The following is a 13,429-nucleotide window of genomic DNA, read 5'->3' as shown; positions in this document are numbered from 1 at the left end:
TCACAAACCCCCGTAGGCTATCTCCCTTAGCTGGAACGGTGGCTAATTGTGAGCCGGTTCAGATGTGCCAGGAAATGGTGTCTCCACAAAGTTTTCAGATTGTACAAGATCACCATAATCTTCAAATTTCGAATTACATTTCAAAAGCTAACAAACCACGGGGAGCCGCAGAACAGAGATGAAAGAGCCGCATGTGGCTCCGGAGCCGCAGGTTGCTGACCTCTGCTCTAGAAGAAAAATTTGCTTGTGCTGCATGGAGGAGGCTTTAAATTAGAGGCTCAGAGAGATGCTAACTAGAGTGCCAGAACAGAGAGTGAGTGATTGCGGAAAAAGATTTTGTTAAGCCTACAAGGTCAGGAATCAAAAGGTTGAGCATGGTGGGACTAATGTTCTGAGCAAAGTGCATTGCAGGAAAGGTTGATGAGCTCAGAGTATAGATCAGCATGTGGAATTAGGACAATGTAGCCATTACTGAGACTTGTTTGCAGGAGGGGCAGGACTGGCAGCTGAGTGTTCCAGGGTTCCTTTATTTTAGATGTGATAGAGCTGAAGGGATTAAAAGGGGTGTGGCAGTATAACTAGTTAGGAAAAATGTCACGGCAGTGCTCATACAGGAGAGATTAGTGAGCCCATCTGCTGAGATTATATGGGTGGAACTGAGTAATAAGAAAGGTATGACCATGTTAATAGGATTATATTATAGACCACACAACAGCTCACTAAATTTAGAGGAGCAAACCTGTAGAGAGCTCAAAGACAAGAAACGTAATGCTGTGATAGTAGGTGATTTTAACTTTCACATATTGACAGGGCCTACCATAGTGTTAAAGGGCTGGATGGGAAAGAGTTTGGCAAGTGTGTTCAAAAAGTTTCCTTAATCAGTACATGGAAGTCACTACTAGTGAGACTGTGATACAAGATCTCCTCTTAGGGAATGAGGTAGGGCAGGCAACAGAAGATTGTGTAGGGAACACTTTGCATCTGGTGATCATAATGCCATTAGTTTCAAGGTAATGATAGAGAAGGATAGGTCTAATCCTCTGGTAGAGATTCTAAATTGGAGAAAGGCCAATTTTGATGGTATCAGAAAGGATCTGCAATTATGGATTGCAATAGGCTGCTTTCTGGCAAAGATATACTTGGTAAGTGGGAGGCCTTCAAAAGTGAGATTTTGAGAGTACAGAGTGTGCATGTTCCTGTCGGAATAAAAGATAAAGTTAACAGGTTTAGGGAACCTTGATTTTCAAGAGATATTGAGGCCCTGTTCAAGAACAAAAAGTGCACAGCAGCCATAGGCAGACAGGAACAAATGATACCTGAAGACCATAAGAAATGCAAGAGAGCACTGGAGGAGGAAATCAGGGGAACTGAAAGGTGACACTAGTTTGCACTAGCAGACATGATGAAGAATAATCTTAAAGGTTTCTATTGATAAAATTAGAGCAAAAGGATAGACAGGGACAAAATTGGTTCTCTGGAAGAGCAGAGTGATAATCTACGCATGTGCCAACAGAGATGGGGGAAGATCTTTAACAGATTTTTTGCATCTGTGTTTCCTCCTGAGATGGACTCAAAGTGTACAGATGTGAGGAAATGCAGCTACGAAGTTTTGGACCCTATACAGATTACAGAAGAGGCGTTTACTGTCTTGAGTCAAATTAGGGTGAATAAATCCCCAGGACCTGCCAAGGTGTTCCCTCAGACCCTGTAGGAGGCTAGTGCAGAAATTGCGAGGGCCCCAACAGGGGTATTTAAAACATCCTTAGCCATGGGTGAGCTGCCAAAGGATTAGTGGATAGCTAATATTATTCTATTATTTAAGAATTGCAGGCCATTGAGCCTGACATCAGCAAAGGGAAAGTTATTCAAAGGTATTGTAAGAGACTAGATATGACTATTTGGATAGACAAGGACCGATGGGGGATAGGCAACATGGTTTTGTGCGTGGCAAGTCATGTCTAACTAAATCTTGGGAGTTTTTTTTGAGGAAGTTACCAGGAAGGCAAGGCAGTGGATGTTGTCTACGTGGACTTTAGCAAAGGCTTTGACAAGGTTCCACATGGGAGGTTGTAGGCCACTCGGCATTCAAGATGCATGGTAAGGTGGTAAATTGGATTAGACATTGGCTTCATGGAAAAAGCCAGAGTACAGTTGTAGATAATTGCCTCTGACTGGTGGCCACTGACTAGTGGCACGACACAGATCAGTGCTGGGTCCATTGTTCATCATCGATATCAATGATCTGGATGATAATGTGGTAAACCAGATTAGCAAATTTGTGGTTAACACCAAGATCAGTGCAATGGACAGCAAAGACTACATTCAAAGATTGCAGTGGGATCTGGACCAGCTGGAAGAATGGGCTGAAAATGGTAGATGGAATTTGATGCAGACAAGTGTGAGATGTTGCACTTTGGGAGGACCATACAGGGCACAGCCTACTAGAGGGAATGGGTTAAGGGCAAAAGGTAAATGTTTAAGGGGAACCTCTTCACTCAGAGGGTGGTGAGAGTGTGGAACAAACTATCAGCACATGGAGGATGCAGGGTCAATTTCGGCATTTAAGAGAAATTTCGATGACTACATGGATGAGAAGGGAATGGAGCACTGTAGTCCAAGAGCAGGTCGATAGCTCTAGGCAGATTAATGGTTTAGCATGGACAAGATGGGCTGAAGGGTCTGTTTCTGTGCTGTTGTGTTCTATGATTCTAATCCTATTGTCAAATTCCTAACTACCCAATATCTAATTTTGGTTTCTTTGTTACCCAGTCATGTTGATTTATTTCTTCACTTTTACCTTCTCAAGTAATATTCTCACTTTACCATTTAACTATTCCATTGCCACTTTCTCCAAAATAAATCTCAGTTTTTGTCCTTACAAACTAAACCATATTCATAGTCTCCCTTTTCTCTTCAAATATTTTCCAGCTCCCTAGGTGAAAAGCTAAATTTCCTAAACAATCATTCAGGTGCCATCCCTACTATAACTTCAGAACTGGCCTCCGAGGCATTAATGATTTCCCATATCAATATGACAAAGTTAACTTATCCCTCCTTATCCATCTCAATGAGTCTGGAACCTTTGATCTGAGTGAACATACCAGCCTCTAATGTTTTCTCTGCATTCCAACTAGATGGGAGTGTTTTAACTTGGCTTAATTTTTAATCAATCTGGCCATAACTAGAATATCACTTTCAGTATTTTCCTTTATCATACCCAGGAGCTCCAAAATTTCTCTAATTTCTCAGTTACCCACTGCCCTTCAGTAACACCAACATCTCACCTCAACTCTGGCAACTTCCAGCTATACCTCACCATCAGTCCTGAAAGGATAAAACCAGTTGTATTGGTATCTGAAAAAAGTAGAAATCTACCAAAATTTACTTGGATGATCAAAGTTACTACTTTGTTCCACAATATAAAATACATAACATTCTCTAGTCACCATCTATCCTCCTTTGCAAGGTCTAAAACTGAATGAGTCTATTAACAACATTTGACACAAGCCTCTGAACTTGTGTCTGTTATCAAGACTACTGTCCGCTCCATAACGGCAACCAGCTCTTTCACAGATGCTGCTTGAACCAAATTCTTCTAGTTCTTTTAAAATTTTGATTCCCCTACTTTGACTCTTCTGTTGTTAATACAGATATTCTTGACCACCCCCACCCTCCCCCAACTGAAAAAACTAATGTTATTCAATAATTACAGGATCTGTCAGGAGGATGTCAGATCATGGGCAACAATATGTTGAAGCACAAGGCTAATCTATGGGGGACACAATGATATAATCTGATAATTGAAAAAGGACTTGTAAGAAAAGTTAAGCGTTTTGAAGATGATTAAATCCCCTATTTTATATTGCCAACCTGATACCAAAATGAAGAAACATCTTTTAGTCTTTATAACCCAATTGAGTTCACTATAGTTTTTGAAAGGCAGAAATGAGTTTCAGCTAATTAACTTTTAGACTGGATAATGCTGGCTTTCAAGTGACGAGACACATTCAGGTGAGGTAATTATACATCCCAAATTTAATCGCTTGAATTCCCAGATTTTTCCTCCCAACCATTTAATCTGGTCATGCCCCTTTGCAAGGGATATGTTTCAAATTGATAGGGAAAAGGTGTGGATATACTGTATATGGACATTTTTTTAACAAAGGAGAGCAGTGATACTGTAGAATACTGGTAGAAATGGTGAATGAACATAGTGAATTCAGTTAATCTGGGCAGCCCCTTATTTGGGACCAAATTAAAAACCAAAAACTAATTTAGAAAATAGCTGGGGTACCCTTCAATATTTGGGAAATTAGCTGCTTAATTGGGAAAGACCATTGCCAAACAGTTTCTAACTAGCATTAGTCATGTGCACTTGTGTGGCTGTTAGACTCTACACCCTGCTTATAGCAAACACTTTTTAAATAATTCCATGTTTGTGTTCAAAAAGCAGTATTGTTTTCACTGATACTTGGATAGAAATAAGCAGTAAGATAATTCAGAACCGTTTTGCTCACTATGGTTTCAAGCACTCGGGCCTGGAGATACCAGAAATGGCAATTAGACATTAGGGAGCAAATAGTTTTTTTTTTAAAATAGTGTCAGCTGTGTGTTTGTGTTGTGTTATTCATTTTGGTCAATGGACACCAATTCAAAAAGCTGCGATTTTTGAATATTTTGTTTTTTTTTTAATTTTAACTTTATTCAGGAAGGTAATGAAGGTAGGCCATAATCTGGAGTAGGTGCCTGTGTAGATTTTGTTCACTCACAGTTAATGTTCCAATTAATTCTTCCATTGATAACTATTAAGGACTAATACAGTTTTATAGTACTGTAGTATATTGGTAGGGTTCTAATTTGTTCTGTATTTCATTTAAATGCACAATTAGTTACTCAATTAAATGGTAGTTTGCCTTTTATCTATTTCTATGAAACCTGTGCTAATTTCGGTAGCCACTTAATTGGCATGTAATGTACTGGTCCCAATTAACCAAAATCTAACGCATTTCCATTTCACAGTTTTGTACATTTCTATGTGTCTGTAGTAGGGAAATTGCTCCTTGTACATCCAAGTCTCACACACACACATATTAAGAACTCAGTGGTACTAGTGCAATCTGGGGAATATTCCTGCTCTTGACTCCAGTTCAAATAAAATAATCTACTATTACGTTCCCACCCACTGAGCCACTTTTCTGTCCTTGATGCTACTGCCCTCAATTCCATCTTCATGACAAACCTAATATGCTTAAGTACTTTATAACTTTTTTTTAAACTGAAACCAAATGCTTGTATCTAAGAATTTCTGAAGACACCAATTTATACATCTACACCATTGATTAGCACAACTGAATTCAGTTAACATTTTAAAGTTATCGACCAGGAAAGGGAGAGCTTGTATTGTACATGCTAATAAATGGTTAAGACAGACAGTTGACAGCAAGGATCACCACAGCACCAGTGGAGACGACCAAGAGGATATCGTCAAACGAGGCACAGGAGTGCCTACAGGACTGATTGAGTTGGTGAACTGGACAATATTCAGGGATTCATCTTCAAAACTGAATGGATAAACCACAGTTGTCACTGACTTTATCAAGACCTGTGTAGATGAGTGTGTGCCTTTGAGAATATCCGGGATGTACCCAAACCAAAAGCAGTGGATGAACCATGGGATCCATCTGCTGAGGATCTGTGCCATTCAAGATCAGTAATCCAGAACTACAGGAAGCTCAGGTATGACCTACAGAAGGCTATTTTATGAGCAAGAAAACAATTCCGATTGACGTTAGAGATGGAAATGGATGCACATCAGCACTGGCAGGGTCTGTGGACCATTACTTCTCACAAGGTGAAACCTAATATCATAAATGGCTATGAAGCTTCTGCATGCTTGATGAAAGGGAAAATAAAACTAGACTTGTGTGAATCCCTGAAGTATCTGGTGATCTTGTACTCTCCGTCTCAGAGGCCGACATCAGAAAATTAGTCAGTGATTCCACGTCATGGCCAGAATCAACTCCCGTCTAACGCAAGCACCTGGTTGTTGTTGTGATACCACTCAACCAGCTGATCCATCTCATTTCTGGGTACCTCTGTCACCATCTGAAACTCTCCCAAAAATAGTTGTCATTGGCAAATTTATAGATTGCATTTGAGTTGGGACTAGCCACAGAGTTGCGGGTGTATAGAGCAGTGGGCTGAGCACATCCTTGAGGTGCAGTACTGTTGACTTCAATCAAGGAGATGGTGTTTCTGATCGATACGGTCTCCCTGTGAGGAAGTTAATGATCCCATTGCAGAGGGAGGTACAAAGGGCAGTTTTGGAGCTTGTTGATTAGTACTGAGGGCATGACAGTGCTGAAGAGGAGCTGCAATAAACAGCAGCCTGGCGTTGGTATTGTTCTTGTCCAGGTGATCCAAGGTCAAGTGGATTGCATCTGCTGTAGACCTGCTCTAGCAACAGGCAAATTGCAGCACATCCAGGTGCTTGCATTAGGCAGGAGATGGTTCTGGCCACAACCAACTTCATCACCGTAGATGCAAATGCCACTGGGCAACAGTCATTGAGACAGCTTAACCTCCTTTCCTTGGGCACTGGTATGATTGTTGCCCTTTTGGAGCAGGGGGTGAACTCTGACTGCAGCAGGGAGAGATTGAAGATGTCCCTGATTACTAATGGCAGTTGGTTGGCACAGGTTTTCAGTGCCCTACCAGATACACCATTGGGGCCTGACACTTTGAGAGGAATCACTGACTGATTTTCTTATGTCGGCCTCTGAGACGGAGATTACAGGGTCACCAGATCCTTCAGGGCTTCACACGAGTCTAGTTTTACTTTCCGTTTCATCAAACATGCAGAATAGGCATTGAGTTCATCTGGGAGTGAAGCTCCATAGCCAATGATGATGTTAGGTTTCATCTTACAAGGTGTAATGGCCTGCAAACCCTGCCAAAGCTGATGTGCATCCAATTCCATCTCTAACTTCAAATGGAATTGTTTTACACTCAAAATCAGAATCAGGTTTGTTAACTTGGCAGCAGCAGTTCAATGCAATACATAATATAGAAGAGAAAAAAAACAATAAAATAATATACGTAAATCAATTACAGTACAGGTATACTGAATAGATTAAAAACATGCAAAAAAACCCCACAAATACTGTATATTAAAAAAGTGAGCTAGTGTCCAAAGGTTCAATGTCCATTTAGAAATCAGATGGCAGAGGGGAAGAAGCTGTTCCTGAATCGCTGAGTGTGTGCCTTCAGGCTTCTGTACCTCCTACCTGATGGTAACAGTGAGAAAAGGGCATGCCCTGGGTGCTGGAGGTCCTTAATAATGGACACTGACTTTCTGAGACACCGCTCCCTGAAGATGTCCTGGGTACTTTGTAGGCTAGTACCCAAGATGAAACCCTCTGCAGCTTCTTTTGGTCCTGTACAGTAGTCCCTCCATACCAGACAGTGATGCAGCCTGTCAGAATGCTCTCCACGGTACATCTATAGAAGTTTTTGAGTGTATTTGTTGACATGTCAAATCTCTTCAAACTCCTAATGAAGTATAGCCACCGTCTTGCCTTCTTTATAACTACATCGATACGTTGGGACCAGGTTATATACTCAGAGATCTTGACACCCAGGAACTTGAAACTGCTCACTCTCTCCACTTCTGATCCCTCTATGAGGATTGGTGTGTGTTCCTTTGTCTTACTCTTCCTGAAGTCCACAATCAACTCTTTCATCTTACTGATGTGAGTGCCAGGTTGCTGCTGTGGCACCACTCCACTAGTTGGCATATCTCATGCCTATACGTTCTCTCATATTCACCTGAGATTCTACCACTAATGGTTGTATTGTCAGCAAATTTATACATGGTGTTTGAGCTATGCCTAGTCACACAGTAATGTGAATTTACAGTGTAGAGCAGTGGGATAAGCACACATCCCTGAGGTGCACCAGTGTTGATCGCCAGCGGATGTTATCACCAATCCGCACAGATTGTGGTCTTCCAGTTAGGGAGTCAAGGATCCAATTGCAGAGGGATGTAGAGGCCCAGGTTCTGCAACCTCTCAATCAGAATTGTGGGAATGATGGTATTAAATGCTGAGCTATAGTTTGTGTTGTCCAGGTGGTCTGAAGCCGTGTGGAGAGTCGTACCTGGACTTCTTGTATTGTAATTTACATGCCGGTGATATTAGACCCAATTCTGAAGAATAAAGCAAGGCTCATCGAATTAAACAACAGGCGGTCTTCCTGTGCGTTACATGTAGACCAGCTTTTTGCAAGTGCTTCACCTCCATATTAGTGTAATTCTACCTCTTCAAGTAGAATTATTCATTTGACTTTCACCGCTTAGGAATATCACTCTAAGTGAACCATCCCCTCCCTGGTCATTAATTTCAAAATTCCTATTGATGCTGCCTGAGCTGCTGATTTCCTCCAGCACTTTGTGTGTGTGTGTTGCTCTTAACTTCCAAAAGATGGCTCCTAATTAAATTCTGCTGCACTAGATCAATGCTGTAGATACATAAATTAGTGTCTTCAGAAATTCTTAGATGCAAACATTTGGTTGAAATGAAACAATCATTCAAATGCAGGCTGAGGTTGACAGCATTGCATGTGGTCCAGTGGAGCTGTAGTCACATCCTGAATGTGGTCAATACATTGCTTCTTATTTGGTTTGTGGTCGCTATAGTATATGTCCAGAAGGTTGTGAAGCTTATTCCCTTTCAAACCAAAACCAGCAGAAATGAAGTACCCTGTTAGTATGGAGATCTCTTGGGAATTTAAAAAGGCACAAATTAATTAATTTGTGCAACAAAGGTGGCAGATTTAGAGCTTACTTTCCATTATGTTACAGTTTACTTTCCATCAAGCCCCATTATGTTCTCACAGAATCAAAACATTTTCAACCTTCTGCATGCAAGTCATGACATATTAGCATTCAAGGAAAAAACTCCAACAGCTGAACCTCCCCGTATAATTAACGACTAAAAGAAAACGGAGGTAATTTTAAGCATATTTTTTATTTCAGTCTCACATCTCATTAATCTTCCAATAGGTTTGTCTGTCTAAATTCATCAGCAAGATTACCACCAGATATTAATCCAAAACAAAACAAAACAAAACCAGAATAGCAGATTTAGCATGGGTCAGGGTTGCTAGGAGGCCCAAAATGCCATCACAGCTGTGCACTACAGTAGTGATAAAAAAAAATACAAATTCAATTTGACCCAAATATTTTCAAAAGTTTTATGCAAAAGAGCAAAATAAAATAAAGTAATACACATTCCAATTTAAAGAGAATCCATCGGCATTTTAAAAAAAACTTTAGTCTGCTCCCAAATCTGGAGATTTCCAGTACAGTACATACTGCAGCCACTTAAGAGAGAAAAAATTCTGCTAATCTTTATATGTAACTCTGAGTTCCTGTTCTATAATAATGGGGGTACGAATAGGGAAAGATGAACAGTCGGGAATGTTTGCTGCGTAATACTAAAAACTGGAGCTAACATCATTGCTCCACCACTACAAAAATGATGCAAACTCATTTCAGTAAGACCATAGAGGTGAAGGGTAACCATTCCACGACCCACGGAAGCAATCAATTTCAATGAAGGGCGAACAACTTGTTATAATGAAGGAGACCGGAAAATGCTGAAAACAAGAGTAACTATTTAAATATTATTAACTTAGGATCACCCTCCCTCAATCTGGGAACAAAAGCTTGGTAAAATGCCTTGCTAAGTTGCTTCGGTGCATTACAGCGCAACCAAGGCATACCTATATTGTTTCATTTCACATGGCTGACACGAACGTTGTAAAGCCACAACCAAGCTACCGACTGAAAAGTCTAATTACTTCACTGCGACCGCAGTAAATAGGGTAGGGAAAAAGTGAGGGAGACGATACTATTAACGTGTTACGTTGTATTTCAATATTCCAAGCAATTAACGTGTTCGACTATTCTGGACCAGCACTCTAACAAATAGAAAGTACGATAGCTAGTGCTTATCGAAGAGACCCCACACTGTTTCATAATCATTCTAGTTGCGCAAATTTGATTCTCCAAGAATAGTACTGCAAGAAAATACTTACCGCGTTCAAAGGACGTGACAAAAAAGCAGCGGATTTAAACAAGTGGCATTTCTCTAAACTTGTATTAGATTTCACAAAGAGAAGTTTAATAAAAGTGTTAACTGACATCGATGACAGATTTAAACATTCACAAAATTTAGCAACTTTACAAACTTTTTTTCTTCGGATGAAGAGGGACGAATCTCTTATCCACACAAAAAGAAACAGAAAACAATCTGGCTAAAGATGGACAGAAAGTGATACAAGTCCACAGGATAGTTGTGTAATACGACAAAAAAAGACGTCGTCTAATACTTCACAGCAGCAGCCAGGAAAGTCTAAAACTGTACCCCACATATACCATCTTATTTGCTAAGCGACATTTTATGAACTTCTTGAGATGCACTATATCGAAGAAACCATTTGTGAAACTGGAAACCTCACAAAAGAAACAAATTTATGCTATTTTTTTACGTCACTGTATGACAATAATTAACAAATTAAAGTTCAGAATTAAGGCAACTAAATCACTGAAAATTATCGTGCATAGTTACACAGTGTAAAAATTGGAAACAAAACAGGATTGAATTAAGAGAATATGGCAAGGTAACATCGGATCCCCAGGTCTACCCATAAACAATATCAAGGAGTCTACAAGAGAATTATTAATGGATTCTGCAATACTTACTGTTGCCATCATTCTTCTCGCGGGTTCCATCGACTCTGCCATCCGGCAAGATCCTCAGGAAATAGCCACCATTCTTACAATAGAGTCTCTTGGGTTCCTTGAATGATCCCGGGGGGAAGGGGTTGCCGCCAGTATCAGGTAGTGTGGGCAGGGTGCTGACCCCTCCTGCTCCCGCCGCTGCCGCCATGTCTCAGGCTGCCTCGAACTCCGGCTGCCCCTGCTCGGCTCCACTCAACCACGGAGGTGCTCCTCCTTTCCCTCGACCCTTTCTCGAAAGTGACAGCCCCTCCTTCCACCTACTCCTTCAAATAAGGCTTGACACGTTCAGTGAATCAGTCCTCTTTCCTTCACTTCTTCCTAAAACTGAAGTCCCTCGTCCCCGCCCACCCCTTCAAGTTTTCAGGCGATCCAACCACAAGGAATGATAACAACTTTATGATAAGGAAAAACGGTTCCGTCCATCACTTCGCAAAGGCGTTCTCGCCATAATGCCTGACATTTGGTGGGTGGCGCACACGCACGAGTAAGTGTGTTACTGTGAAAATGGAAACATGACAAGTTGGAAATATCTACTACCCGACAAATTCGGTACGAAAACCCCTAACAGCTACACTCCTCTCCCAATTGCGTAGCCTGGCGAACACCAACGCGCACGCGTACACATGAGAGCCAACATCAAGCGGCTTGTTCGGGCAAGCGGTTTTAAAGGTATAACTTTGCTTGCGTGGCCTGGCAAGGACTTTGCCCAATTCCAAATAGTAATTGAAGAAGTTTTTGTTACAATCTGTTTACATTGATCCTGCCAAATAAATAGAGAGTGGCTGTTTTGTAAGGACTGAGCTTTAAAATAAATATTTCTAATTATTATTTGTATGTAGTGGCTGACCTCAAGTATTTTTGAAACTAGTTCAATGTGACCTACAAGAGAAACTATGAAATGACGTCATCTATCACATGCATTATGAAAAATTTGCAAGAGTTAAAACGTTGACCCCACACTAAATTACCCAAACACCGACGTCAAGTTGTTCCAGTAAGCAAAGTATAAATATACCAGATATTTCATCATATTCTGCAGCCTAAAGTTAGATTTTTTTTATCACAAAAAGAAAACTTAAGGTATCAGGTGCTTAGAGAGGATGGATGCAAGTGACTTTGATCTCCCTTCATACAAAGCACTTTTATGTATCAAAGAAACACCCGATATAATACTGCATTGCAAAAGAAAATAGTTTTTAAGGGACAAAAAGACGTTTGGCTTCTATGATATTTTATTAACAATTTATGTTCCCGACATTCTGTCATAACAACTCATTAAAATACGTCTATTTTATTTTCATGTTTCCAAATAGCTAAACCTGAAGTCCTTCCAGAATTATTATATTATGATTACAAGACATCTTTAAAAGCTCGTCCTTCGGTAAGTCTCCTTGTGCAATTGCAAGAAACTACCAAGTTAGTAGCTACAAAACAAAAAGGGGGCCTTTCGGCCTGTCAATTTTTAAAGTTACTAAAGGAACAAACCTATTCACCCAGTTCCCTCAATCTTTCTTCACTCTCACACACATCCATTTGATTCTTTTGCCATTAATCCACATCAAATTATGATTTACAGTAGCTAATTAAAAAATGTGTTTAGTGTGTGGGAGCAAACTTCAATATTGCAGAACAACCAGACTGTTACTTAAGGAGCTGATTTTAGACCAGGGAGATGGAAACCAAAGGTCCATGAGCCAGTTCTCGTCAGAGGATCAGAGGTGAATAGGGTTAGCAACTTTAAATTCCTGGGAGATACTATTTCAGAGGTTCTGTCCTGGACCCAGCACATAATGCAATAGTGAAGAAAGCATGGCGGCGTCTCTATTTCCTTGGGGTCTGTGGAGATTCAACATGGCATCTAAAATCTTTAGGTGTGTGATGGAGAGTATATTGACTGGCTGCATCACACCCTGGTATGGAAACACCAATGCCTTTGAATGGAAAACCCTACAAAAGGTAGTGAATTTGGCTCAGTACATCATGAGTAATGCCCTCCCAAGCATTAAGGACATCAAGATGAAATGCTGTTGTAGGAAAGCAGCATCCATTATCAGAGGCCCCCACTACCCAGGCCACAGTCTCTCCTCACTGCCACCACCAGGTAGAAGAGTTTCAGAGACTTGCAGCACAAGGTTCAGGAACAGTTACGACCACTCAACAATCAGACCTTGAATGAAACTACACTCACCTGCTCATCATTGAGCTGTCTCCCACAACCGAAGATTTCACTTTAAGGACTCTTTATCTCATTATCTCATGTTCTCTTTATTTATTTATATTTGAATTTGCACTCTGGGTGATCTTTCATTGATACTATTCTAGAGATTTGTTGTATGCCCACAGGAAAATGAATCTCAGGGCTGTACGTGGAGAGTTGTATGTACTTTGATAATAAATTCACTTTGACTTTGACAACAGTAGTGGGTGCCACACAAACACAGGGTGAAAAGCAGGAGAAGATCATCTCGCCCTTCTTTGCTAATAAGTAAGGCGTTAGCTTTTTTTTACTTGAGTGTCCTTCACAGACTTCTTGTTACTTAATATCTCACAACTACACTGTATATTGTTTTATTGGCAATAAAAATCCAATGTTTTCACTTTAAGCCTCTTTTATTGCTACAAATT

General features: G+C 40.5%; 1 protein-coding gene across 4 annotated transcripts in view; it reads right to left on the bottom strand.

Annotated features, from left to right (window-relative positions):
* fgf2 (fibroblast growth factor 2) overlaps window positions 1-11,433 on the bottom strand; it is an 87,728-nt gene extending 76,295 nt beyond the window's left edge. Inside the window, exon 1 of one of the 4 annotated variants that reach the window (XM_059965088.1) lies at window positions 10,766-11,433. In XM_059965088.1, the coding sequence (XP_059821071.1) occupies window positions 10,766-10,952 (187 nt within the window). In that variant the 5' untranslated portion in view covers window positions 10,953-11,433. The remainder of the gene's footprint in view (window positions 1-10,765) is intronic. The other 3 variants (XM_059965089.1, XM_059965090.1, XM_059965091.1) reach the window with 3 other exon arrangements.
* Window positions 11,434-13,429: the final 1,996 nt, after the last annotated feature.

The sequence above is a fragment of the Hypanus sabinus genome, chromosome 3, assembly GCF_030144855.1.
Source record: "Hypanus sabinus isolate sHypSab1 chromosome 3, sHypSab1.hap1, whole genome shotgun sequence".
In the NCBI taxonomy this organism is placed as follows: domain Eukaryota; kingdom Metazoa; phylum Chordata; class Chondrichthyes; order Myliobatiformes; family Dasyatidae; genus Hypanus; species Hypanus sabinus.
The sequence above is the reverse complement of the archived record's forward strand: the minus strand, read 5'-3'. Positions and strand labels throughout refer to the sequence as shown.